This window comes from Phasianus colchicus, chromosome 6 (assembly GCF_987193195.1).
Source record: "Phasianus colchicus chromosome 6, bPhaCol1.hap1.1, whole genome shotgun sequence".
NCBI classification, from domain to species: Eukaryota; Metazoa; Chordata; class Aves; order Galliformes; family Phasianidae; genus Phasianus; species Phasianus colchicus.
The window spans coordinates 15,386,248-15,414,120 of NC_143441.1; the positions used below are offsets into that span (position 1 = coordinate 15,386,248).

Genomic DNA, 27,873 nt, shown 5'->3' on the forward strand with positions numbered 1-27,873 from the left:
AGATTGTCTAGCTGTACCATACCATATACCAACAGACCATAGTAAAGAAACAGTATCATAAAAGTATAAAAGAGCATTTCAGCAGCACAAAGATAGTTTGGTATCTCCCATGTACTTGTTGAACTGTACAGAACAACTTTTTGCAATAAGAAACAAACAAAAAATGAAACACAAACAGTACAAATAAAGGAATTTTGACAGCATCTGCCTGGAAGCCTACTGTGTCAATACAGCCAGATTTGATTACAGAAGAAGGGGACATCAGATAAAATTTTAGCTTTGCCAATTCAAAGGAAGAAAATTCAAGAAACGTTTTATCTTTTCTGTCTAAGTTTTCATATGGTTAGACTCCAACTTGCCTTGTCACTTCTTCCCCCACTAATATCAATTGATCAATGAAAAAAAAAAAAAAAAAAGCACATCTGAGATAAAATAGCCGCATTTTACCAATGCTGAAAATCCATGTGGTCACACTCAACAGTTTTAATTCTTTGCTAGACAAGGGCATGCAAAATAGCAAACTATTGCTGGACTTCTACGCACTATTTTTTTCCAGATCCGCCTGTAACTTGACAGGCAAATTGTTTTGCAATAGCTGCTGAATTAAGGTGAAGTCCATAATTCAGATTTGAAAGTCTTAAACGCAACTTCTCCATAATTGGAAATTCAGTGCCTAGATGTCTGTCAGGGACACAGCTATTTGTATCTTGCCAAAAACAACTTGGTTCACAATCACAAGGGAAAACTTAGCTTCCCAGCTGGCTGATGTGATGTAATCTGACTCCTGCTCAGTTACCAGAGTGCTGCAGGAACATGTGTTCCATTTGTTGACAGAACAATTGTCCTGGATAGCATTTACTTACAGTTCAGTACTTTCATGAATATTACAAGAACTTAAGTCACATAGCACAGAAAGTGCAGGTAGCACTTTCCATTTTCAGTGTGCTTCTAAGCACACTGCCAGCTCAGTCAGTAAATCTTCTAGATTTACTAGAGATTTACTAATTGCACAGAGTACAGGCAATTTAGGACTTGGACAGATCATGCTGTACCTCGCTTTCCTGAGCTGGCCACTCTCATTTCTTCTCACTCTAGCCCACATAACTTCTTTGTCCAAAGTTGCCTATGGTGGGATTTGTGCCATGGTGATTTCCTTAGTGAAAACAGAAGAAAGCGTGGAAGAGGCCTTAGTGACAAGAAGAACAGTGAGTTGGACGATGGTTCAGGGAATTGCACACTTGTGATCTAACATCCATAGACTTTTTTGCACACATCCCACCTTTTTGAACAATCTGATGAATGTTTTTCTCATTAAGAAAAAGATAAAAGAACAGATCACAAGGATCTGGAAAGTAGTAATTTGTTTGTGTTACCTGTTGGCGATCTGTGAGGAATTGTCTTTGCTCAGACAGTAATCTCTGGATTTGTATTGTAATCCCTTCATTTCCTGAATAACACAGTCAAATTTGCCATCAATTCTTTTTCTTTTTACTTGAAAGTCTTACTGTAAGAAGTTGTTATGATATTTGCTATGTTCTTTAGAAACCTCAGATAAGAGTCTTGAACTTTATAGAAGTAGCATTTACATGAGGAACTTCGACAGCCGTCCCCTCATGAGGAGGTTATAGCATCTGTAAATCCTAATCTGATTTGCACTAGGGAATGCAGCTCATTAGCAACAGTGTCATCTTAAGGTTAATTACAACAAAACGAAATATGAGACATGAATTTGCCTTGTAAATAAATGTTCCCTTATATCCACGCTCCTCTATCAGAGCCGGAAAACCAGAGATAGTGGGGATGATAATAAATGCAGTTAGTCTATTTCTTTAAGTGAAGGAGGAAGCAAAGTAGGCCACCCACTTCCTCCTCCAAAATATCACAGAGCTGTGTCTAGTGGGATGTGTAACACATTTGCATCAGTCACATCCTTCGGCAACAAACACCTTTTTCATGATCCTTCCTATGCTCTGCAAGAAACAACATTCAAATCTGCTCTCTCTTGGGAGGACGGAAGTGAAAGAGTTGCCTCCCTGTCTTACTGAAATCTTCTTGCTAACTCTTTGATCTTCTTGCTTAATTCCTTGTCTATAATAAATGTTTCCCAACTCTTAGGGAGAAAATAGAAACAGATAGTGTTATTCCTGTATGTATCCCTGTATGAGTTGGAAAGGGCAAGCTATAACAGATGCAATAATATTCAGTATAACACTTAATTTTCAAGCTATAATTAGATAATATTTTATAATTTGATTTACTACAATAATTTATTTAAATATTGAAGGATTGTGACTTCAATGTGTAGCTATTATCTGTCCTTATGTATCCAACTTCTCAAAAGCTGAGATACCTCAAATCTAGAAATATCTTCAGTTAGATATGTATTCTGGCCTATTTGCTGGTCTGAAAGCAAAAACCATAACAGTGGTTTGAAAACTCTGTACACAGCCAAGATACTTCAGGATGGTTGTGATTACAGAAATATAGAGTCTATTAATATTCTTTTCTAGCCCAGTTATACAGTATTCTGGAAACAAAAAATAACATATTGATAGTATGCTGAGTAAAGAATAGATCTACTGATAAAATGTTAAAAAAAATCTTCCATATTTACATTTATTATTGAAAGAAAGGAAAATGATGCTAATGGGTTTTTAAAGGTATATTTACCAAATCTCGGATGAAGTCCTCATAATATGATGTTGTAAGGCAGAAGTGACAACTCTGAAGACATTTCGTATTTAAATAATTGGCATGTAGTTAATTGGGCGTTTTGGAACTGAGTCCAGAGGGTGTCCAAACTCATTTAGAATTTGGCTTTTCATAACAACAGCTATGATTAAACTCCCTGGGGTGATGGAAGAGAAATTGTGTGGGAAGAGCAGGATCATCCAAAGAGCCTTATGGGAAACGAGATTTAGTGTCCCATATTGCACAATTTACCTCAACAGCCTGGAACCTAGGATATATAAATATCTTCTTTATTTATTTTTTATCATTCTTCTGTGCATGTGGGAAAAAAAAGATATACATATATGCATATATATAAAAGCTGATTAACCTTTAATTTTCTTCTTGGGCTGATGAAAAGGTTAGAAGTTCAACTTGGAACCGTAGGGTAGCTACTGCTGTAATAAAGGGTGCTAATTTTTTTGATGATTTGAAGGCCTGCATACATGAGGTTAAAATATTACACAGTGAACCTATACAGACAACAGATGTAAAATGTGTTATACCATGGGATTTGAAAGAGCTTCTTGGAAGAGTTCCCTCCTACTGCAGGCATTTAGATGTTAACATTATTAAGGACTACTTTGAGATCTGGCCTAAAAGGAGTAATTTCTTTCTTTCTCAAGATTGCCCCAGAGCTGTCTCAAAAGGGTTCCCTAGTCCTTCATACTACCGGTGTCTACAAACTTCATCTAGCCTAAGCTGTGCAAATGCTGTCTTTTAAGTTAAACATCCATTCTTTTCTGTGTCCCACAGACAGATGAAAGATGATGGCTGCTGCAGAGCAAAACAACGTGAAGGTGGAATGTCATGAAGGCCTCTTCTGCTGGTAAGCTGGACATGGTGATGCTGAGCTGATCACCTAAAACCAAGAACAGCTAAACATATGATTAAGTTAAGGGGGGATGTATTTCACTGCTGTTCTATATAAGAGGCTGAAATGTCTTACATTTAGATATTGTACACAAGAAGGATAAAAGAAGAAATATAATTTTTTTTTTGTTAAAAATCAGTTGCATATTTTTTCCACATGTATTGAAATATAACTGAAAACTTTCTGTAAAGCTTTCTGTTGCTCTTGTTGATGGACAAAATCCTTATTTGTGTTAACATCAGATATTTATGAGAAAAGCCAATACTAAAGAGGAATTAAAAAAAAAAAAGGTGGACACACAGCGAGGATGTTTGGTAGTTTATTGGAGACCTTCCATATACTATGTGGACATGCATTCTAAAATGTTTCACCAAAGCAAGTAAAACTCCCATTGTCAGAACTCTGTAATGATTTCAGTATTGTGACATACCTGAAAATGATTAAGCAGTAGGATTTTTTTTCCTTTTCTCTTCTGTTCTTTTTTTTTTTTTTTTAAGATATACTGAAACTGAAACAAATTTCCCTACACTTAAAGTAGTTATTGAAAGGTATAACTCCTCAAACATAACAGTTTTAAAATGTGTATTCATCTTTATGTGGGAGAACGAAGAAACATAAGGATAATTGATCTTTTAAAGACAAGAAAGAGGAGGAGAGAAGATGAAGGGGAAGTGATTTTATTTCCTAAGAAACCTGTCTTGACATGCTGTAAGCCTTTCAAATCTACTTTACTCATCTAAACCTGTACTGATTGAAGTTAGTGACTGTAATAATGGTGACATCACTGTTTTGTTTACACTGAAATGTCTTTTGAGGGCATCACAACAGAGATGGTTTAAGGACAGGTATTGATTATGCCTCATCTTTGGAATTTGGTAATTATGATGGTGCACCTCAAACATGCTGCACTTGTCCTCTAGTCTGTTTTTTTCCTGAGCTTTAGATTATAATCTCCTCAAGCCTGTGATTATTTCTTCATGAGCATTTAAAAACCACGTAGAACAATAAATCTCCGGCAAAGATACAAGAATAACTCTGCTCCTTGACCATACTAATATACAATAAATATTTAGTCACCATTTTTGCAGGTTGCTATTGGTTTTTATTTGATCCTGTTGTTCATATGTCTTCTAAGATGGTATGGTATTCATTTACACAGTTGCCTAAGTTTTTGTTTGTTTTGTTTAGTTACAACACCACTCTTACTGCATTCAACACATGCACAAGAGAGTTTTAATGAGAGCGTTGAGAGCTTCAATTAATTTTCCATACCATATACAGTTTTAGACACTTTGAACTCATAATTTTTTTGAGTGTTTAGTTCTTTATGACACAGATATTCAAAATGCAACATCCACTAGCTTTATTTGTAAGTGTATTTGCCTTTCCACAGTTCGGATCAGATAAACAGGCACCGGGAATGTAAAGAATGCACAACTTAGTTTGCTATGTAAGAGAAAATTTCATTTTTGAAATTGTGATATAGGAAGTACATTGGCAGGTGTCAATCTCAGTTTAAATGATCTTCCTTTTAACTTTCAGTCCTGAGACTCTTCAGTTTTTCAGCACCTCTCTTCTTATTTCCCATTATCCTCAGTCTAAGACATTGTTCTAGCCATGGAAATGATTTCTCCTTTCTAGATGGAAAGAGTGGCAGGAACTAGGGAATACTGACTCCTACAGCATTTTCTTTTTCATCAACCTTAGGGCTCTTCTTAGGGGCACTACTTCTTCCAAAACAATGTCTTGCAATTATCTGCAACAGGTACTTCCCACCACTGTCAATGTTTTCATTAATGATATTTTGTTAGCCTGTGGAAACAGCCCTGACTAACAGACAAAAGCCCTGAGAAGGAGCCTGTGTTGGCAGTGGTCACGGCTGTTGTAATGGCCTATCAGACATGGTCTTGTCATCCGGTTCATGAAGTCTGTGGTAAATTCCAGACGTCATACTTGCCAGAGCAGCTGGTGATGGCAGTGAATAGGATGCTAATGTCAGAATGGGAGGAAGGTGCTTGTACCAGCATCTAACTTCCTTTCAGCCCTGCAGGTGCATGATGGTTGGCAAGAAATGCAAAAGCAGGAGTATAAGGTGTGAAGCTAATGCTGATTGCTCTGCTCTATGGAGACAGGTGGCTTCCTAATCAGAGATCTGGCTTATCCAACAACTTCTGCCTCTTCCATGCACATCCAAGAATGTTTGTGGGGGTGGTAGGAGAGAAAGGAGGAAGAGGAGTGGAGGAAAAGCATCACTGTGGCACTTCTGGGGGACAGGGTATGTCATATTAAAATACTGAGGATTCTCTTCTAATGGCCTAATAGCCCTGTGCAGCTCCTTTTGGACATCATCCATGTATCAGTAACAGTTGCACATACGTGCACAAAGCTGGTTTCTTTCTATTTCAATAGTGGGTTTTCTTGTTATTGTTTTTTGTTTGTTTGTTTGTTTTTGGAAAATGCAGGTTTGGGGCATTACAAAGTTCTGGTCAACTTCATGTGAACAGAGGCATCACTTTCTTCTCACTCGGGACAGCATGGTGTGGGGATAACAGGTTGGTCTTTTCTGCTATAGTTATACATACTGTGACCTGATGGAATGCAGTGAGCAAACAAGTTTTTCAGCTCAGGAAATGATTGAAGAGGGTGTTCACCTGGAGATGGTGTTCTCAGTACTGAGTGCCAAAGGAAGTATGGTGAACGAACGCTGGGTTTATTTTGTTCTGCAAATTGATCTGTTTACTGGGTACTCTGATGCCACGGAGAAGAGTGTTAGATCAGCTGTTGTTTGCCAGAGGAAAAAACCCTCTTAACAAATCAACAGAAAAGGAACATCCTCTAATGCCTAAACCTAACTAACATCCATGCTAGTAGACTCCTTTTTGATGGACTAAACATTCTTCTGACTCTGGCTGAATTTTTCAGAAACTCTGTTTCTGTGCCCTGAGGAGACTCATCAAATACTGAAGTTTGCTGCACACTATGGAAGTCCTTACTTTATTACTGTCCTCCGGGCTCATCCCTCAGAGAACCAAGTAATTCTGTGCTTGTGAAGATGGCTTGTACCAAAGAAAGACCTGTGTGATCTCTCTTTCAAGACACTGATGATGGGGCTGACTTATGGGGTTACAGTTTATCCTCATTACACCCATGGTTTCTAGTGCAGGATCATTTTCAACAGTCTGAGCTGGAACTCTGCCAGCCCACCTGTAACTGGAAGACAAAAAGACAGAATGGGTCACAGAATAGGTCACATACTGAAGGTGTGTCATGGCACTTCACAGCATGGTCAGTATTTTTGTGGTGGTTGAACAAAGTGCTTTACTTTTCTCTCGTGCTATCTGAACTCTGTGAGTTCAAACTCAGCTGACGCATGAACCAGGCTACAATCTTGAGAAGACTGAAGAGTGTGCTAAGATTGCTGCCTGTTTAATCAGCTCTACACAGCTTGCCTTCTTTTATCTCGTCTGCACAACTGGGCAGGTATAGCTGCCAGTAATTATATGTTTCTCAAACTACAGGTTATGGTGACCTGGTATAGACCTATGCCAAATCATTCATCTGAAAACTTCCTCCAAGTTGTCTGTGTTGGGAGTTCCATCCTCATGCCAGGAGTCCCCCTGTGCCATCCAGTAGCACGGGCCTGCTTCTCCTTCCAGGCCATCCAGAGGAACCGCCAGCTCTTTTAGCTCAGGCTGATCCCTACCGGCACCTTTCTGAGAATCTCTGAGGAGTGCTGCTGGTGTTCACGCTCAGGGCCACGTGCTCAACTGTGGCTGCCCTCCAAAGTGTGTGGCCCGTGAGGTTATGTGGTGCCTTGTGCTAGTGGCCAGCAGGGGCTTGGTGTGCCTCCACAGCCAGGAATACATTTCTATCTGCAGGCCCTGTGGGGCCTCCTTTTATAGTGCTCCCAGCCTGGCATGGTGTTTGCTGATGTGGGCATTCTATCCATTTGCTGTTTCTGAAGCTCCTGCTAAGACTAGCAGCTCTCTCAGCTCAATCTGAGAGGGACTGTCTGAGACACAGGCTGAGTCTTCCTCTTGCTGTGATCTGCCTTGACCATAAGACACCAGTGTCAGCCTGCTGTCTTTCATGCTGCACCCCCCTGATGACAGTGTGATCTCCGTGCCTCTCAGCGATCCACTCAGCCTTCAGTGCTTTCAGAAGACAAGCTGGGACCAGGCCTGCAGTGAAAGTCACTGTTTTGTTCCTGAGATTCCACGTCATACAGAGTTCACGTGCTGTAACAAATTAATGGTAGGCCTACAGCATCCCTTGGGTGCTGCAGTATATGGGCTGCACTGTTCTGTGGCTATGTAACACCTCTGCCCTCTTGGTGCACGCCAGCTTCTTGTGTTTATGGCAGTAGAGATCTATTCACACCTCAGTTCCAAAAGTCCTGTACCAACAGAAGCTGCCTCCTGCTCGGCAGGGCTTCAGGGTGGGAAAAGGGGCTCTATCTTACATCTGCTGTAAAAACTGTGCTAGTTGTAGTTATAGGGAGAAGGCCACGGTGATGTGAACACATTAACAAACACAGCAAGCACAAAAGGATGGTTCTTCTCCCGTGTGTGCTCAGTTCCACCAGCACCAGCTGCTTTAGAACTGAGAGAATTCGAGGAGGATGTAATCTTACTGAGGCAGCAATGTGGAAGTTGTCCCTCTGAGGCAAGTGTAACCAGCCCTTCTTTAAGGAATTATACCAGAGTCAGTCCCTACAGAGACAGCCACAAGAACATCCCTGGCACTAACACCGATATCAAGCCTTCAGAATGAAAGACTGCTGGAATATTTAAACAAGGGCAAGCAGTACTGTTTTTGGAAATGACTAAATGATCTTGGCTACATTAAAAAAAAAAAAAATGAAAAGAAGAAGAAAAGAAATGAAAGATTCAGCCCGAGGCAAACACGTGGGATGGAAAACGTCAGCTCTACCGGCAAAACGCCCCAAGGCGCGCCGGACAACCCCGAGGCGGCACTGCTGCGGCCACGCGGCTGCTGGCAGCGCGCCGCACCGCGCCGCTCCGCTCCGCACCGCCCCCTCGCCCCGCCGCGCCCCGCTCCGCCCGGCCTCGCCCGGGCCGCAGAGCGCAGCCAGCCCCCGGGGGGCCGCGGCGGGCGGGGGCGCCTTCGCGCGAGGCGCTGCTCTCCCTGCCATTGGCTGACGGCGCCGCCGGCCGCGCGGGGGGAGGGGGCGCGGCGAGGCGGCCTGGGCTCGGCCCCCGGCGCGGCGGAGCAGTCGCGGCCGCCCCGTCCCGAGGGCAGCAACGCCGCGTACCTCCGCCCGGCAGGCAGCGGCGCCCGGCTCCCGCCCGGCTCCCGCCCGCCTTCCGCTTCTCGTCCCGCTGCCGGCGAGCTCGGCGGGGCCGCGATGGAAGAGGAGCGGGCCGGCGAGCAGATGAGACCGTTGCTCACCACGGTAACGTGGGGGAAGCGGGGGCGCGCACAAAGGGCCGCCGCGGGGCCGCGCGGGGTCGGGGGCTGCGGGGAGTGGGAGGGGGCGGCGGGGACCCCTCGTCTGCCTCCCGCCTCTCGGCGGGTGAAGGCGGAAGCGGCGCCGCCGGTACCGGGCGTTCGGGACGCCCCCGGCCGCGGGGCGGGGGCCGCAGGTGTGCCGCCCGCCGGCCGCGTGCGCGGCGCCCTCCGCACCGCATCCCCTCCCGGGGCGGCGGGAGCCTTTGTTCCGCCGCGAGCGGCCCGGCCCCGGCCTTTGTGAGGCGCCCGCCGGGCTCGTGTCTCGCTCCTGCCGCCGGTGTTCCTGGCGGCGGGGTGCCCCTCCGCGTGCTCCGGGGCCGGGCCGGGCGCCATCCCGGCGGGGCGCGGGCCTGGGGGGCTCGCGGGGGCGGATGGAGCGCCGGGGCTCGGGCTCCTTCCTTCCAGGACCGGTGGCGAGGCGAAGCAGACGTTTGTTGCCTTACTTCCTGTGCTACTGAAAAATACGTGTGGTTCCCCAGTTGTAATTTCCCCTCCCTTCAGATGACTCAAGGTCTGGATTTTGTTAATGAGCCTCTATGCCCTTGCTTTGATATCCTCCTTCGAGGCCCTTTCCAAAAGGGTGTTGCACAGCAGCGTCTTTTCGGTGCCTGAAGAGCACAGATGTGTGTTCGGTGACACAAAGAAGGCAGTGATGGACAGAGAAATAGTGCACGGAACCGGCTGCTGCCCACTGCTCTTCAGGGAGAGACTTGAGTCACGTTTGACAAAACCGGCACTCAAATGAAGTGCTGCCTTCCTGTGACATCAGTGTGCTCGGTGCCTTTCCTTTGTTGTAACAGGAGCTCTGGGAACTCCATCTCGCTGAGGTCCAGGGTGTGCATCTTATCTGTGTTCTTATCAGCTTTGTGTGATGGCTTCAGAAATCAAAGTAATGTCACAGCTCTTAACACTTCTGTAAATCTATTCCGGACCATTGCTCCGTCATCTCCTTGCTGCTGTCAGAATATCATATTCCGAATTCATGGCCACTTGTTTAGGGTAAATCCTCAGTGAAAGCAAACAGCTGATGCCTTTAACCGTGTTAAAGCTACCTTGCCTCTCTGTAGGAGGTACTTCTCAGCTGGCAGTAGAATATTCACTCTTGTCCAGTAGGAAGATATGAGGCTGTATGGAGCCAATTGCTAAGCCTTAGGGCTTCCAGTGCATGAGATTATTGTGAGCGATGCTAATAGTTACCCTCAGGTGAATCCTAATGAAAAGAGGATTACAGACTTCATGAAAGTCAATGTGCCCCAGCACATCTTTGTCAGGCCCAGCAGGAGTCACTTAGACTCTGTTGTACCAGAAATTAAGGAGGGGCTTTCGGGTCAGCCTCATGAGCTGCTGTACTACTGCAGTTGCTTTTCATGTAGACCTTGGGAACTGAGGTGTTCAGAGGAGTGGTCCAGGATGGTTTCTGTGTATCAGCAGAGGCTAGGCAGGGGCTGGTCTGGGTGCAGAGGGGTATTTGGGAGGCGGCTGCAACTGAGACTGAGTGAAATGGTCAGAAAGGTGGTGAGAGGAGGACAGAAAAATGGTAAAAGATGGGAAAAAAAAGAATTTCTAGGGATGACTGATGAAGTACATGGCTTAAAAAAAAGAACAGGACGTAAGCTGATCTTCTAGTAATTACATAGTATAGCAACAGGATTTGTTATGAGAAGTTTATATAGAATCACTAAAGTTGGAAAAGGCCTCTAAGATCATCTAGTCCAACTGTCAACCCATCATCACCATGCACACTAAACCTAATATGTACCTGGAAGCTTTAGTACAACTCTACTGAATCCCAAGTATGAGTGCTTTTGACAGTACAGCTTAGTTTTTCTAATCCTGTGCCTCTGTCACTGCTGCTAGCAGAGCTTGCTGAAACTGCTTACACGTGCAAGGCTTTGTAAGGAATAAACATCTCTGGAAGGTGACAGAAACTCTGTAGGAAGTGTGAATCAAGTGCTGGGTCTTAGAAATGGAGAAGTGCAATCAAGCAAGTAGCTTCTTTCTTTTCCTCTTCCACTTTTTGATAAGTTAGATGGTTAGATAAAAAGCAACTTTGGTGTTTCTTGGGTGGAGGAACATCTCTGTCAATCAACCCCCACCCCTCCCATAGGACATTTTTCATCAGCAGTGTAAAACACCTTTTAACCTTGCTTATTTTATATTACAGGTCCAGTCCTAAAGATGAGAATCACCATGTCCATAGGATATTTTGAGGAGATAGCATGGTGGTAATGTGTATACAAGAGATGGAGGCTGTAGTTACTATGACAAGAGAGAAACTACGGGTCAGAATATCTGGTAGGAATAGGGAATACAATAGGAAAAAGATAAGCAAATTAATAAATCCATGGTTCTTTCATACCTTACATACTGTAAGCTGCTCTGCTCCCCTCTCCTCGTTGTTACTGGAAAAGATTCACTGAAGGGCACTAAGATATGAAATAGGTCTTAGATGAGAACTGACTGAACAGGCTAGGGCTTGTCAGCCTTGTAGAGATAACTTGGAGATGGAACAATGGTATGTTGAGGCTCTATAAAGTTACTGTGGAGAAAGCAGATGGAGGGGGAAGAGAGGCGTGTGGTGTTAAATGAAGCCAACAGGAGCTAGGTTCAGAGCAAACAAAAGAAGGTGGTTCTTCACTCAGTGTAGGAATTCTACAGGTAAACTTGCTATAGGATTTGTATACAAGAAGATTTTGTGGATTGAAGGGCAGGTTAGACAGTAAACTTTTTTTTGACAGGGAACATTTTTGCTCAAGTGTTTTGATTGTGACCCCTTTATGATATGCGTGGTGCACAGAGTGGTAGACCATGCATTATGGCTGAGTAATAGTAATGGGTGCTGTGGTGTTTTTTTCCTTTTTTTTTCTTTCTTTTTTTTTTCTTTTCGGTGTAGCAAATCTGTTTTGACCACTAGTCTACTGTATATTATGATAACACTGAAAGTGCCTCCTGTTGGAGAAAAAAGCTTTCCTTGCTGGCTTTCCATGACATGATGACATGACAACGTAGTCTGCCAGATAGCACTGAAGATAGCTTTCACGTTTGTCTGCTTTTCCTGAAGTGACTACATGATTGTACTTTTACTTCTCAACAACTCTATATGTGTGTTATTAAGTGGGTTTTAGACTTTACTGTTCAACAGTGATCATGTTTCAGTGGCACCTTCAGGCTTTTATTTTAAGCTTTGCTTGAGCACTTCCGAGATACAGCTCACTTCACCAGCATGCATAAGCACTGCAGTGGAGTCTGTCCATTCCTTTATCCTAGTGCTTTTTTTAATGCAACAGATAGTGCTTGGTACTCCAACTTTTCTCATGTGTGATAAAACCCTTGAAGGCTTACACAATATAGGCTAACAAAAATCAGAGCCTCTGAAAATAAAAAATATACACAAATTGATGAAAATTAGTCCTGTCAGAATCTGATGTTAACTACAATTCTGCAGCTTAATAATAAAAATACAAATTGTTTTTTCTTTCCAAGAAAAACCTTAGATACATTTATATTAATGTATTTTGGGGAGAACCAGGTGTTTGGTAGCAGCTGGATTGGAGAATGTGGCTTTGGAACCATGCTTTGGTGTAGTTACTGCATTTCAGATAGCCCAGTAACTTTGTCTTACTGGGTAGTAATGGAAACAGTTCCTTTAAAAAAGTATTTAAAGTTTTAATTTACCTAGGTGGTTCTATAATAATACGAGTACCATCAGTACAGTAAAACAAACTTTGATGGGATTGACTGCTTCAAATCTTTACACATGTCTTGTACGACTGTTTTACAAATGAGCTGATGCAAAAGTTTCCTCTTGGTGCGATCGTTAGTCTTCCCATTTGACATGTGGCTTTCATGTTGGTGAGTCAAACGACAGGTCTCTGGAGAATATTATGCTGGTAGATTTACATTTTTTTTTTTTTTCATATTAACACAGCTGGATATGGTGTTTTCTCTTTATGGCTAGATGAGGGTGACTGAGGGCATGTCTGTGCTGCATAACTGAGCACAGTGCGGGGAACTCTCCTCCCCTGTGAGTCTGTAGTATCTGGTTGAACACATGCTCTCCACGAGTTAAACCAGTATGGTTATACTGATGTGGTGATGTCCCTGCTAAAAAACCCTGGCCAGAAAGAGTATTGTTGGCCTGATGACCTTTCTGACTTGGGTCTATGACTTTGATAGACAGACTGTTTTTCTGTATTGTGCTGTTTGGATATTCTAGGTTTGGTTAAGGTGTGTGCAGCTTGCACCATGTGGGCCTGTAGGCAATGCTTGTGATTGCTTCTGGATTAGGAGTGCTGTAAGCTGCTATTACCTATATATGCTGTCAGCCTTTTTGAGTTCTTAGAAAGTTACCTATGGCTGCACCAGACTTGAGAGCTTTCATTAGGCTTAATTGCTGTAGATTTAATTTGTTGTCCAAGATGAGCTGCAGAGTAGAGTAAGTGTAATATCCATGTGATTGAGACATTGTCTTGGGTTTGGTATAGCATATTCTGAAATGATTCTGAAGTTTAGGAACATTTACGTTTAACAGTGTTTACTAAAGTTAAGGTGGTTGACTAGCTAATATTTTGAAATAATGATATGAATGAATAAGGAGGTTCAAATAAAGTTTCTATAAATCAACAGGTTGAGAAGTATACCACAAATTGTGCACCACCTTTTATATCAGTAGATGTCTGAATGCAAAGATGAATATTGATTCTTTGACAGATGTTTTGAAATAGTATTTCTCAATTCACAGTTAGCAGGAGGTGAAATGATTAAAATACTAGTTTTAAAGAGTGCAGCATTTGCATTTAAATAAAAAAAAAATTCAATCCTGACGTCTTAAATTTTTTTTTTTTTGTTACTGGCAATAAACGTCAATTATGCAAGCATCCCGAATCTACGTTGTCAGCATATCTCAATGGTTATTAGAAGGGATTATCTGTTCAAGAGTCTGTGTTAGTGCTTGGCACCCTCTGAGTTTGTGTTTCACTGGGAATTAAACTTTGCTGCAGTTTCTGTGGCAAAGGAAATGTGTATTTTTAACCACTAGATGGAGTCATTTTATTTGCATATCAACATGCTTATTTACATAGGGTTAAAAAACTTTTTTTTTTTTTTTAAGTCTCCTCAGTAATTTTGTATTTAGAGTATGGCCTGTGGGTATTTTATTATTTGACTGTAGGTAAGACCAAATATTTTGTTCTTCCAGTAGCAGTGTTAGGATTATACAGCAGGAAGACTACTCCACTTTTATGGGTGTGTAGAGGAGAGTGAATGCTTATGCTCTGGGAGCATTACATTTATCTTTGTGAATTACCCACTTTAACAAGAGTAGAGCTCTTATAGCTTTTGTACACCTTGTGATACCTGAAGTAACATTTCAGAATATTGATGCATATTATTGTATCTCTCAGCCTGGATGCTTTTGTGACTTGAGATTTTGTTTTTCCTACTCCAGTGTTTTAACTAAACTGACTCAATACTATGTAGTGGAATGGTTGTCCTGTTTGGGTATATTGGCACAAGTTGTCTTACTCATTTTGGCAGCGATAGAGTGGTCCTTAACCTTAAAAAAACAAAACAAAACAAAAAAAAAACAAAAACCCAACCACACAACACCTTTGCTTATTAGTTCTAGCAAGTCTCATTTTAGCAGAAACATGTCAAATGTTGTATTTGTTGCCTTGCCTCCTATGTTCTTTCAGCAATCACTTTTCTAAAACAGGTTGTTTTCTTAGGGTTCGATTCTTTGACCCTGTTGGTGAAGTAACCTGTGTCTAACCTGCATTTATACTTAGCAGTGTTACCTGATAGGCCTTCAGTTTCCCCAGCTCTTTCAAGTCTTCTGTTCTGAATGCTCTTCTTGGTGAATGCAATGTTGAAGACTAGGGCCTTTTTAACATCTTCATTTCGAATTCTCTTATTACTTGGTATTTTGCAAGCTATAGGTATGCCTTCTTTTTCCCAGAATTCCTACTGTGAGGGATTTTGAAATTTCTTCTAACTCAAGGTTGGTGATTTTGTGCTTGCTTTTTATTGCATCTCATTGAAAATCTGAATTTTCAACAAATGATGTAGAACAAGTACTAGTGTTTTTCATAAACTGTAGTTATGCTGAAAGGCATCTAGACTTGTCGTATTGGCAGTATGGCTAAGATCAATTCTAAAATGTTTCTAAACTTCAAAACAGGATGAAGGTTTTTATTAGTGAAAGAGAGTCTAAAGTAGAAGTTTCCAGACATCAAACCATTGCCCTGCTTTAACAGAATTCCTGGTGCTTTCCTCCAAACAAACTGGAGCTTACTGTGGGTAAGGCATGCAGACAGATACTAAAGAGAGGATGTGGGATTTACCTATGGGACTGTGTCTCTTATGATTCCACTGTCTGATATCTATTGGAATTCTACTTGCTGTTGCTACTTTCCTCTGGTATAGCTATAATACTGGGGATTTATATCTGTACAGTTCTGCTTTAAGGCAGGAAGAACTGGAGGCTTGCCTGACAACCTGACTGAATGCTTTAATTTTTTTTCCCCATCATCATTTCTCACTGTGAGAACACATGTGCACTAGGAGCACGTGTATGGGCAGTATGTTTTGGAAGGCTATGCTTCTCTAAAGTAAAAGGTACAATTTTTTTTTTTTTTTCCTAGTCATTTATATGCTGGGCAGATTCTTTTGTATTTTCCATGACTAATGTCTATTAAACTTATGCTTGCTGTTTCTTTGTTTGGATCTGTTTTTGGGTAAGGAGTAAGACTGTTAAGTGATTGTAAATACTTGGGTTATGGTAAAGATAATGTTATAAGTTTTGCCCTTCTAGAGAAAGCTGAGGTTTTGTTTCAACAAAAGTACTACTTCTCAATGCTACAACTGTTTCATTAGCAGAGTAGAGTTATCATGTGATGTGAGAATCTGTAATGGGGCTGTCTTGTGGCATATGTCTGTTACCAAAGAACAGAAAGAAGTTAAAGTGAACTTGTATTTGAGAGAAATTTCAGTGGAATTTCATTTGGTGTCCATTTCTGGAGTGGGACAACTTCCCAAACCAGAATTTCTGTTGCCTTGTGAAGACCTTCAGGCTGCTGTGTTCTGGATCTCAAAAGTTACACCAAGCTGAAGCACATGTGATTTTTTTCTTGAAATTCTTTTTTTCTTTCACACAAGGTTATGAGTGAGTGAGTACAGCTAATAAATTGTGCTAACTGATCAGACTCAGTTGACATTTGGAAGCCCCAAGTCTTCAGATATTCTTTTACATTTGTAAGAAAAGAATGTAATGCAGATGCTGATGGCCACAAAACCTTCCCATACAGACCTATTTTCTGCTTCTGTTCTTTAATTTCAGTTTAAAAAAAAAAAAAAGTTTCCTCCCTTACTGCCCTCCACATCTGTCGCTAGTTTCAATTTCTAAATAACAACTACTAGTTTCAGCTCTGCTTTGGCGTGTTTAATTCTACTCCTGCACAGCTGTGTGTCTTTGTATTCCTTCTATCTGTTTCCACGTTTCATACTCTGTTTTCACATTTGAACTCTGTCATAAGCTGCCTTTTCTTGCATGCTGTCCCATTTTCAGGCCTTCACAACTTCCTGCAGGTTGAATTCTGCTCTCCTGTTCATCACTTTCCCAGCCTGGCTTTCCTCAAGAGCCCACATCCATCCGTTATTGCACTCCAGCTATGCTAGCTGTTCTGATGTTACTCTGTAATTCCAATGAGGCTCTGACTTGTAAGTCAGCTTATTACTTCCCATGCTGTGTGTGTTGGTGTGCAAGCACTTGAAATGGGCCCTCATCCATCACAAAGTGAATGAGTGCCTTTTCTGTTCAGGATTCTCCGTGTCTTCACTGAAATCTGACAGCCTTTCTCTACCAAGCTCTATTCACATGATTGATGGCAAAGATGCTCTTGCCCCACTTCAACAAGTGGATCCTTGATCCTGGAAGGAAGCTGGCCATAGAAATAAAAGTCATGCTGGAAATCGGATGTTGACCATGTGGATGCATGCAGTCTACCCTAAGCCTTCTGCTTCTCTCTGGAAGGACTGAGAATGTCACGTGGGCCTTTTCACCCTTGCCTGTGGAGTGCACTATTTACACTAGATTCATTCAACAATAATGATTTGTTTTTTGGAAGTATTGCTGGTGACTACATGGGTAAGTAGCAAAGGGTGGTATTTTAAGAGCTGGATAAGCCTTGACAATCTTTCCAAAACATCCTAGATCTCAACATCCAGCAAGCAGCAGACCTGCAAGGACTTGCTGTTGATCTTTAACTTTGTGCAGTGTGTCATCCCATCCTGCAGTTACTTCATCTTCCACAGATGAGGCTGCTGCTATACCAGCCCCTGGGGAGGAGCACCTGCTGTTCCTTGCAGTGCAGCATCTGGACAGTGACGTTCTCCTGATGGAGTTAGGATTTCTAAGGGGAATGTTTTCTGTGAGGAATGATTGCTCCAGCTTATGGTAGGGATTTTGCCATGCAGTGAGTTTTAGGCCACTTGGTATCTATGCCACATGGACTGCTGTGACATCTGATAGCTACCTCTATTAACTCAACCATGGGAGTTGATATGTGCCTGTGCTAATGTTTTTAAACTAATAAACTTCACCATCTATTTCTGTTCCTGAATATATATATATATATATATATATATATTCTTTTTTGATTGGCTCATTGAGGGACAACCCAATAAAACTTCATTTTTTTTTCAGGTCATGTATTTATATTGATACACATTTCTTTGCCTTATCTTGAAATACTCAATAAGGTATTAAATGCTGTCACATAGAGGAAAGAGAATTTTGCTCTTTTCTTCTCCTCTGTAGTGTCTGCAGCTCTAATTTGTCATAGGTGGAAACTTTGGTACTGCTTCTGTCTCTAGAAAGAATGCTTAAAACAAGGAAGTCTTTTTTAGATGTATTACCTTCTTGCTGTGCTGGTTGCAAGTATAACTTGTTTCACTTAACACCTCAAGCTCATCAGATAACTGTATGTACAATCTGTTAGATTACTGTGTTGTTCCTATTTGTAGATTCTAGAGGATGTAATGGAATAAAATTAGGTCACAATCACTTCAGTCCTCAAATAAGAAATATTTTGGTTTTTATGTTGTGTCAGACTAGGAAATTTTGGACCTGGGGCATGCTGGTTCAGTTGTTTGTATAGGAGTGTAGCAATAAACATCTGTTTATGCTCATACAATGTTTGGAAGTTTTATTTTTGCACATCTTCTTATAGGTGTAATAATACTTGCTCAGAATTACCTACTTGCAAACTTACTGTCATCCAGGAGAGCTGTGCTGTACTTGTAAACTTTTGTATTCTGACTTATCGCTACTATCAAGTTATACTGCATAAAGTGCTCTGATAAGTGCATTGACTCCACTGTACATGGAATCACGGAGTCAGTTGGAAGGGACCTCTGGAGATCATCTACCCCATGCTAAAGCAGGTTCCCTGTAGCGTATTGCACAGGAAAGCTCACAGGCAGGTTTGAGCATCTCCAAAGAAGGAGACTCCACAGCCTCTTTGGGCAGGCTGTTCCACTTTGTCACCTTCACAGTGAAGAAGTTTTACTCAGTTTTCACAGAACTTCCCGAGTTCCAATTTGTGTCCATTGTTCTGTCACTGGGCACTGATGCAAAAAGCCTGGCCCCGTCTGCTTGACCCCCATCCATTGGGTATTTATAAGCACTGATGAGATCCCTCCTCAGTCTCCTCTTCTCCTGGCTGAGCAGTGCCATGTCTCACAGCGGTTCCTCATAAGGGAGCTTCTTCAGGCCTCTCATCATCTTCGTGGCCCTGTACGTATGGGTCGAGCACATGTATGGATTGAGAACTGGGCGTTCTTTGGTTGTTATCTGAGAGCTCATTTAATTCTGTTAACAAGCTTCGTATTTATTTATAGGTAAAATGAAGTTGATGTTCTGTTTTCCAGAAGATCTGGGAGCTGCTGTGGTTGCTGATGTCTGTTGCAGGTGTTGTTGGGGCAAGTCACTTCCATGCTTCAGCCTTCCTAGTTGAAAAGCTAGGAAGCTTAAAGTCTATAGAGTTTACAAACCTTGAAAAGAAAGTAATGGAAGTATAATTAAGAATGCAGTAGGAAGTACAGTGATTTTGTGAAATACAAAATGGTGTTGTAAAATCAAGTGAAAGCTGTTCTGTATACCTGACTTGTTAAGCAATTGTGACGTTAGCCCTGTGAAGTTAAGGGCAGTTTGACAGGTTGAGACATTTCAGGAGTTTGAGTTTCTCCATTGTGAGCCTGAATGGAAAAAAAAACCTCCTGGTTTCCTGCAGTAGCCTGGTCTACTATGAACATTAATTTTCTGTCTTGCTTATCTCTTCCATATAGATTCTGTAGCAGTCAATCTTGCTTCCATTACAGTTGAAAAGATACTGCTACTTTTAATTTTGATGTGTATTTTGCTACTTATTGTGTGGCTACATTGAAACTATCATCTCTATGATTCTTAGTATTTGCTTCACTTGGATACAACTGTAGCTTCTGAGAGATATCCTCTCCCTAATAATCTGTCATGCTCTGGTTTTCAGGTGTATTCTCTCAAAGGTTTCTTTTTTGTCTTTTCAGAGAGGTAGTATGCATTTGCTTTGAGACTCAGATGGGATGTCTTTATGTAATTTCCAAAGGCTGTTAAAATAAGCTTAAGAAGAGCAGGAGTGTATCTTGTTAATATGAAGATGATTAATTTTCCTGATGAAAGAAAGCTTTTGGACCACAGGGTTACAAATTACCTTCTCAGTGCTGCTCTGGAACAAACCAAGAGTGTATTATACATCTGTGGGTTCTTTGACTAATTCGTGAAGTCAAAGGACTGATTGCACATTCTTTAATTAGCTTGTTAAACAATAAGGTGGGATTATTATTTAGACTATTGCTAGATTTATTGCTTCTTTGTTTCTCTTAAAAAAAAAAAAAATTGAAAGATCATACTTAAACTGTTTGTTTTAGGGATAGTGTGTTTTGTATGCTTTTTTCCTCTTTGGCTTGTACCTTGCTATTGTGAGGATATAGTACTGTGTAAGTGTGTGTTTATTTTGAGTGTAAGCATAGACGTTTCTTTAACGTGTCAAACATATTTTGAGACAGACCTAGTGTACGAAAAAGGAAGTGAGAAACTTTGTAGTGAATAGCTGCAGTTGGTGTTGCTGTTGATGGTAAATTTCTTCGTTTTCTGTTTGTCAAATAACTACACTCCACCAGCCATGCATTTTAAAACTGTTTATATAAAAACAAACAGATAGCATCAGATGATTGTTATGACTCACTTAAGGAAGTGATAAAACACAAGAGCAGCAGCAGTCCTTTCCTTTTTCAACTTGATTTTATTAACATTGCTGGGCTTGCCTGCCATTGTCAGATACCAGAAAGGAATTTAAGCAGACATATATTTTTGTTATTAATATTTGGTTGATTTGCAAATAGTTACATAATGATAGGGTGGAGAGATGTTTTTCAGCTTAAATTAAGTGTTCAGAAGAGTTACTGGAAAGCTACATTGTAAACACAGGGAAAATTATTAGAACTTCTCTAAATGGTTTTTTTTGTGTGTGCAAATCCTTGAGCTTGCAAAACTGCTGTTGTACACATGTCAAAAAAAAAAGGAAGAATATCAGCCAGCTTTTTTTCCTTGGAGTCAGTCTTGCCATCTAACTGCTGATGCTATGTAAAGAGATTGCAATTTAAATTCTTTAAATATATAACCAGTTTCAATTTGATGTACTTATTTTGTAATGTACTCTGCTATATTAACTTTGCTTTTACTATAACATACATACACACACATAAGTGTGTATATATGTGTGTGTGTACATGTATATGTGCATATGGGAAGGATAAATGCTCTTGAGTCTTGCTTTATACTCAGATATGTCCAGGTAGTGCTTCAGCTGAAGATCAGTTTATTCAAAAATTGAGAGTGCTTTTCATTAAAGTTACTAGGATGAGCATTAATTTAAACTATGTGAAACTACGGATTCAAGCTTCAGAACAGTGGACCCAAAAAAGTTTGAATAAACATCTGATCTCCAAGAAAGAACAAATTAAATATTGGTAGAGTGCTAGCTTAAACTATTTTTTTTAATGGGATAACACTATGCACATGTGATTCTCAACCATTTGTTTGGCATGCTTAATGTACTTAAATCGTGGATCCGTTTATAGACAATCATATTTCACAGTTTTGTAACTCAGCTTTTGTATAATGCATTCTTGCTTGGTAGGTAGCCAGTTTGTTTGCAGAAATTGAGAAATAAAATGGCAGTATTCTATTTGGTGTCAACAAATGGTGCTAGTCTGAGATTTTTAATTCTTGAGCATGAGTAAGTTACTTCTGCTGTGAAGGAGACCCAAGTGAAAGCCAAAATACAAATAAGGAGTTGAAGAAACTTCATGTGCCTCAAACCAAAGAAAATATATGCTATTTGTATGCTGAGTTTTGATGCATACAATAGACTAAAAATTAGATGTCTCAAATTGACTACTACTAATTCCACTTTTCCCTGTAGTTCTCTGACTTAAAGCAAGCTAAAACAAAATTTTCCCATCTACTCAATGAGAATAATGTGCCAATTTTCAGGATATCTTAAGGAAGTGAATCCCGTTTCCCAGTTATAAAGGCATAGTGAAGATGAAGAGCTTCAATCCGTAACAGAAAAAAATCATCTGTAAATTATAGTCAATTTGTGCTATTTATAAATGTATTAATGTATAGTTAGTGATATCGGTGCTATAATGTGGTTGTTTATGGTTCTATTAGTGAGTAGTAGCAAAATGGTTGAGCCGCTTCTTTCTTTGCGTTGAGGTACGACTCAGTGCTGAACCCTCAGTCCAGTATTGGCAGATTTGTGCCGTTTTGCTAAATAGGGTGACTAATTTGTCTCTGTTACAGTCAGTGGTTCGTTATATGACAAGATGTTTACTTTGTTTGCACTATGGCACCAGTGGCCCAGGTATCTGAGTATGATGTACCAGTCCTGGAGACTACGTAAGGTGAGCATCTGTACGCTAACAGTAGCTGTCAGACCAGGTGGACTTCTTCCAGATTATATTATTCTTCAGTGTGTACAAAGCATGAAGATTTATCTGCTTGTCCATATCAAGCAGCTCTGTAGTTGAGTTTCTTGTGGGGGAGAGGGAGGAGAATAGGTCAAGACTTCAAAATCATATAGTGATGATTAATGCATTCACAGGTAATTAACTTCCTGACAAGAATCTTAACTTTTTTTTGCCAGTTACCCTTGGAAAAGGTCTGTAAGAACTTGATAACCACTGGTTAGGTGGTTCAGGTCAAGCAATTGGGACTGCAGTCTGATCTGTTGCCATAAGAGGCTACTGCAATTAGGGAAAAGTCACAAGTGCCACTTCCAGATGCTGGGGGACCAGAACCAGAGTGAACTTGGTGGCAGCAGAGGCACCAGGGAACCAGGCAAATGTGTACCTGTTTTCAGAAATGGCTGCTAGAGAAAGATGTCACTGTCTCTAGACGTAAGTTTGTTTTAGATGCTGTAGAGGTGGCAAGAGATCTAAACAATAGCAATACAGGCGTCAGAGCTGGGAAAGGTACTGTGGATGCTGCTGGAAGCCCAAGCTGGGTTCTGGCTTGGGAAGGCAGTGGAACAGTATGCACGGGGAAGTGACAGGAGGGATGTCTGTATTTGTATTTGTGCTTGTTTCAAGAAGTGTGATGTATGTGTACAGCATGCATGAGTTTTCACTTAAGAATAAATAACACATACTTCCAAGATGAGATATTGAGTCTTGTGACTTTTGCATTGCTACTATTTGTTTTGAAGCCTTGAGGATCAAGATGATATGTGGTGATATGGCACAAGAATGTGAACATTAAGGCAAAGTTATGATATGGAGAACCTGTTTCTTGCTTCAGTCATTTGGCAGTATAAAACAGGCTTGGGGCAAAGACAGGATAAACTTTTTTGTCTCAAGTGTCACTACAAAAATACAAATATCAAATTTTTTTTACTGTGCAAGTCTACTGTTTTGATTACAGATCATTGATTGTTGTGGGCTCCCCAGTGCAAAAAGGACAGGGAAAAGAGTCCAGCAGAGGGCCACGAAGATGATAAAGGGCCTGGAGTACCTCTCTTATGGGTGTGTTCAGCCTTGAGAAAAGAAGACTCAGAGGGGATCTGATCAATGTCTATATATATTTCAGGCGTGGGAGGCAAATGGACGAGCTCAGACTCTTCAGCAGTGTGTAATGATAGGACAAGGGGAGAAGGCCACAACCTGGAGCATAGGAAGTTCTGCATATTTGTGTGTAAGAAGTTCTTCACAGTAAGGGTGATGGAGCACTAGAACAGGTTACCCAGAGAGGTTGTGGAGTCTCCTTACCTGGAGATATTCAAGACTCTCCTGGTGCAACCTGGTCTAGGCAGCCTGCTTTGGCAGTGGAGTTGGACTCAATGATCTCTAGAGGTCCCTTCCAGTCCCTACAATTCTTTGATTCTGTGATAAACATCTTCTGAATCTGGTAGTATTGCTGAAGTGAACTACAGGAGGGAATAGGAGGGAACGAACTGAGGAACTGTTTTCAATCTCCTGTTGCTTATATGGGAACCATTAAAATAAGATAATGATTCAGGAAGAGACTTGTGAAAAGTGATATCAGGTGATGGGGAGCTTGTGTGTGTGTGTCCTTCTGTGGTCCTTCATGAGAGTTTCATGAGAGGCCCTTCATGGCCTTTCTCAAGAGTTCCATGGGAAATTCACGTATAACAGCTAGAAACAGAGGTAAGTTTTGGAGTATGCCTTGACAAGGGATATTTTCTTACTTTCCCATTTGTTTTGGTTTCCAACTTTGGCGTAAAATATCTAATGCTTTTCTTTGTTAGGAAAAAACTTTGGCTTTTATCCATAACCTGACCTGTTGACAGATGGCCTCAAAGGAATTAGATTGTCACTAAGTGTACTGTTATGTGTGAGCGTGAGTCTGTATGCAGCGATGTGGAAAGAGTCCTATGGAATGTCTCCCCTAGAAAATGGTTTGGGACTCCAGAGAAGTTGGTGTTTTCTCCACGTACCTGCAAGGATCAGCAGTGACTGGTATTGCAGCAGTGGAGTTTCCGTTGGCGGCTGCAGACAAATGCCCCTCTGTTTAAGTTGGAAAGAGGGTGCTTGCAGCTCTACTTAGGTGTTGCAAACTGCTTTGTATATATCTAAACACTGGGTTCTTTCAAGCTACGTAGTATTACCATGTTACTCTTCTGGTTCAGTTTCACAGGGGTTGCTAAGGTACTAGTGAAGTGCCTGCTTCATTTCTTTAGTAACTGGACAGAGACCCACAGCAGCTTTCCAGTGGTCTGATGTTAAACAGATAGAAATGAAAACTGAACTGTAAAATGATCTCCTGGATGTAAACTTTTCTTCTTCAAAGTTTTGATTTCCCCTGGTTTGTGCTGTCTGTATTACTGAAGAAAGTGTTTCTAAACCCCTTAGATCCCAATAAATCAGTTTTGTTAGGAGAAATATCAGAAAATTGTGAAAACAATCCTGTTTTCCCTTTGTCTTTAGTATGCATAGCAGTCACGCACTGTGGCAGTTGTCAGCAGTGAAGTTCTAAACTTGCATCACCATTACCAGTGTGGGCACATATTCTGAAACAGGCTCTGTGCTTTATATCATACCTGATAGTTTAAATCAGTCCAAGACGTGGGAAATTTAAACCTGAAAATGGGCAGTTAGTTGGATTCAAACAAAAAGGTACTCTCTAGAAGAGCTCACATCATGCTAAAGCAGCAAAGCTTTTGGTAGTGTTAGTTATGGGACTCTACGAAATAGGAAAGCTGTTCTTTGTTAGTGTCCTCCACTGATTATGTAAGCAAACATATTAAACTTATTAGTAGCGTGTAGTTTGACAGAAGTCTTATTAATGGAGATAATGTTTCTTCAGAGTTGTTCATAGACTAGATATAATGAAGCAGTGCCAGATTTACTTGCTTTAAACTGAATAATTGGATGTATTCCTGTAACCAAGACCCTACAAGAGGGATAGAGCAATGAGCTAGTATTCTTTTCAACTCAGAAGGGGCCACCCAGCATATAGCTACTGCAGAACTGAGAGGTCTGGAGAGTAGCAGAATTTGTCTTCCCTTCCAGCTGAGGATTGGTTTTAAATGCTAATTACTTAATTAATACTTTTTTTTTTTTGAGTTTGTTTGTTACCATAGTAGAGGGAGCCTGTACTTGAAGGCCTGCTCACAATGCGTTTGTAAATAGGTCTTTAATTGACAAGTATAGGATGGGAGAGTTATGTTCTTTTTAGATTATCTGTTAGTGTCATGCAGATACAAATTACAACTCCTTTGATTGCTGCCCTCCTTCAGTGGCTTTTTCATCACCTTAATGTTCAGCCTTCATGCTCCTTGATACAGAGATTCTGAATGCTTACGTGTCACAGTTTTATTTGTGAGTAACAGAACTATATATAAGTGGAGGCTTCTGGATTTGATCTCGTTAGAAAATTCTGAGAATCAGCTGTGGATTTTGTTTTCTTTAAAAGTATTGATATAACATTTTCTGTAGTTTCCTAAAGTTCCAATAAAAACTACTTGAGGGGAGGATATTTTTATGTTGCATCTTTGTTGCATTTGGTCCATAAAATCTTGGTGATGAAGATAAGAATTGAGAAAGTGTATTTGTGTCAGTGCTTTAGAATGGATATGAAAGGTTAAGAATACTTCATTTTTCGCAGTGTAAGCGTAGATGCATTTCCTGTATTTGTGTTTTCTATTAAATGCATAGTTTGATAAGTGTCTTGATAACCTTCTGGACTAGTGAGGTTAATTTGCAACATCTAGAAAATATTTGAGTAGTTAACTGGATTTTTTTTGTTTCTTTGCTTGAGTAAGCTTTGCTGTGGAATGTAATACTGCTTTAAAATGCCAATAAGGATGTAGGGCTATAAAAGTAGGCAAATAATTATTTAAAGAAAAAGGAAAGGGGTGAGTTCCAGGAAACTTCTGAACTCTCTTCCACCCTCTTCCTCCACCCTCTTTGTTATAAACAATCTGTGAGTGCTGCTAATGGCATCTTCTAAACCCGTGTATCTATCTTTGTCCCCTAATGCTACTTAATTCTTTCAGAGCTTTTAGCCATGCAGGCTTACCTTCTAAATTCAAACTAAGACCCAGACTAGAGATGAAGCATGCTGACGTGGTGGTTCTCAGAGTCTGGCATTGTGGTACAGATAGCTCCATTGTCAAATGCATTAGTGATGATGCTGATTAGGAGAGTGTGCATGTATGAATGTGTATGAGCTGCTAATAACATTACATGCTATTAAAAAAAAAGTATTTATCATATGGGGTCAGCCAAAAATTGTAACAAGCTTCGAATACACATTACTATTCTTTATATTCCTTTTTTAGTAATACATCTGCTAGTATTGATTTTTTTTTTTTTTTTTTTGATGCTCAAGGAAGGAAACACTGAAATTTCTAAGATCCTTTAGAAGCCTGTTCTTGAGGAAATGTTGTAAATGGTTCCTAAAGTCAGAGTATGAAATCTACTGCTTTTATTTAAATGAATTGCATCCCAGACAAGAGCTCTGAAAAGAACATTAAGATCACCAAAAGTTCTGATGTTGTCTTTCCCAAAATATCTTATTTTCTTCAATGGTGATTAAAATTTCAGGAAGAAGGTACTGTTTTCTACTAAAGATGAATGCCATGTTGTTGGTACAATCTCATTTTATTAGGGCTACTTAACAGCAACTTAGGCAACATAACATTGTATTAAAAAAAAAATAGAGTAGGAAGTTGCTTATAATATGGTTATAATCTAGGCAAATGAAAACATAATCATTATAGACATGGGGATTTGCCCAGAGGGCAGGAATATTCAATTTTTTTTTTCTGTTTAAGTATTTCTCTACGTGTTGATTTTGGGTTTGGGTGGGGAGGTTTCAGTATTTCTACTCTTAACTATTGTTTCTCAAATTTCATTTCATATAACTCACTTAATAGAAGTGAAGATGTCTCTGTAAGTACCCTTAATACCTCTCCTGCTTCCCCCAATAAAAAAAAACAAAAAACAAACAAACAAAAAAAACCTACCACTATCGTTAAACATTTACATTGATATTTGTGCATGTGTAATTAAGTGTTATCTGATGGCAGAAATTTGCTTGTTGCAGTGACATCCCCGTGGCTGTAAGCTGTAGTTAACCTTTTTCTTTTTATGTCGCAGTAAAAGCAGGTGTTTGTTTCTGTGCAGATAGATGATTTCTTTGCAGACTTAATAGTTCTGGAAATACATTCTTGTTTTGGAGACTTGGTATCTAAGTTGTTAGAAAATGCCTTGCAGCTTTTTTTTGTTTTGTTTTATCTGCTCTTCCTTGTCTAATGTCTGTAGAAATTTGACTTGGCTATGACATGCAGTTGCCATTGTGGGGTTAAACACTTGCATTTTTCCTGATAATATTTAAAAATTCTATACTGGCTCTAAACTACTGAATTACAAATGTCTGGGCTAAAGTGCCTGAAGCCATTGGATGCAGCATGTTTGAGTCATATTGATGGAAGATCTTTTGTTTAGGTCTCCAATCTGAATTATGTATTTGATTTATTTCTCTAATGTTTGATTTACTATGTATTTAAGTTAGCATTTTAGTTTTCTGACTTTTGATGGGATTGTTCATGTTTGTAAGGACATCCTAAAGCTTTTGAAACTTGTTTCCAGTTTGGGGAGAGAACGCAGGAGGAGAGTGTGTACCAAAGGGTGTATATTGATATATTGAAGCTTTAGGGTTCATAGGGCTGGATCAG

General features: G+C 40.5%; 1 protein-coding gene and 1 long non-coding RNA gene across 4 annotated transcripts in view; both read left to right on the forward strand.

Moving 5' to 3' along the window:
• The window catches only part of LOC149917449 (uncharacterized), a 64,559-nt gene extending 60,881 nt beyond the window's left edge, over positions 1–3,678 (forward strand). For both annotated transcript variants that reach the window (XR_016467447.1, XR_016467446.1), the window contains exon 4: positions 3,487–3,678. This is a non-coding gene — a long non-coding RNA (uncharacterized LOC149917449). The remainder of the gene's footprint in view (positions 1–3,486) is intronic.
• A 5,143-nt stretch (positions 3,679–8,821) lies between these two features.
• SLC4A7 (solute carrier family 4 member 7) overlaps positions 8,822–27,873 on the forward strand; it is an 82,217-nt gene continuing 63,165 nt past the window's right edge. The window contains exon 1 of one of the 2 annotated variants that reach the window (XM_031590241.2): positions 8,822–9,020. In XM_031590241.2, coding sequence (XP_031446101.1) covers positions 8,973–9,020 — 48 coding nt within the window. In that variant the 5' untranslated portion in view covers positions 8,822–8,972. Of the gene's footprint in view, positions 9,021–9,404; positions 17,220–27,873 lie in introns of those variants that run through there. The other variant, XM_090142529.1, reaches the window with a different exon arrangement.